Consider the following 1,224-nt stretch of genomic DNA (forward strand, 5'->3'; position numbering starts at 1 on the left):
GAATACTAGTCTACAGAGAATATTCTGAAAGACCTTGAATTCATCTCCAGATACCCCCTCCTAAAACCAACTTGAAAACCAAGCAGAATCGGGCAGTTTTCAGATATGAAAATATAAAAATATATATATATATATATATATAAATATTTACCTTCTCAAATAATAAGCCAATTACAATTTTAAGCTTATTTTCGGTATTGATGTTTATTTCTTTGATTTGGGACAGCAAGACTTCAAATTTCTGGGGTGTTAACTTGTTTAAAATGCTTCTTACTTTCTTATTGATCTGTTTACAAAGACAAACAGTAAAAAAGAGAAAGGGAGAGGGAAAGGGGAGCACAGGGAAAAAGAAACAGACGAGGTTAAACAATGATCGTTAAAAATAATTTGAGTATCAAATTTTAAAATGAATCAGCTATTACAATTATCTACATCAACATAGAAATCCGTTTTTTATGCTGGTAGAAGTTGTAAGCATTTTGTAAGCTATGGTCATTTTGATATGGAAATATGATAAATATATATTGAAAATTTTTTGTACATTCATGAACTGAAAAACTGTGTTAGAAATAGAACATTCATATCAGATGTGATAAGAGAATGCATGGAGAGCTGCTGTATTGCACTGCTGTCCAACTTGTACCAGCTTAGAACAACAAACTGATAAAACAATTATGTATGATGTACAAAAAGCAAAGTACACATTGAGATGGCCTAGAGATACAATGTTCAGTTGCTATAGCTCCAGTAATGTACAGATATAAACCAAAATATGAGGCTACAATAGAAATAATGCTCAATCAAGATAATGATATATATAATGTTTGCAGGTTGTAGGTACTGTTTTGCTTATGAATTCTTCCAATTGCAAGTTTTCTTTTCAGGTACACGACACTGCTTTTCCCCTTCCCAGGCTACAGGCCCACACCCCCAACACCCATACTGTTAGGATTGGCACTCTCAACGTCGGCACGCTGAAAGGTAGATCTGGTGAAATTGTTGAGATGCTTGAACGGAGACGCGTAGATATGTGCTGCATCCAGGAAGTAAGATGGAGAGGAGGTTCTGCGAGGTTCCTCACAGGCAAAGAACACAGGTACAAGATTTTCTGGGCAGGGAACACTGACGGGGTCGGGGGCGTAGGAATACTTCTAGCGGAGAAATGGGTGGATAAGGTAATCGAGGTCGTTAGAGTAAGTGACAGAGTACTTAAGATCAGACTAG

At 36.4% G+C, this 1,224-nt stretch overlaps 1 protein-coding gene across 1 annotated transcript in view; it reads right to left on the minus strand.

Moving 5' to 3' along the window:
- LOC106872837 (eukaryotic translation initiation factor 4 gamma 1) overlaps positions 1–1,224 on the minus strand; it is a 61,383-nt gene that overhangs the window by 20,561 nt on the left and 39,598 nt on the right. The window contains exon 12 of the mRNA XM_052973468.1: positions 152–286. Within this exon, the coding sequence (XP_052829428.1) occupies positions 152–286 (135 nt within the window). The remainder of the gene's footprint in view (positions 1–151; positions 287–1,224) is intronic.

This window comes from Octopus bimaculoides, chromosome 16 (genome assembly GCF_001194135.2).
Source record: "Octopus bimaculoides isolate UCB-OBI-ISO-001 chromosome 16, ASM119413v2, whole genome shotgun sequence".
NCBI lineage: Eukaryota > Metazoa > Mollusca > Cephalopoda > Octopoda > Octopodidae > Octopus > Octopus bimaculoides.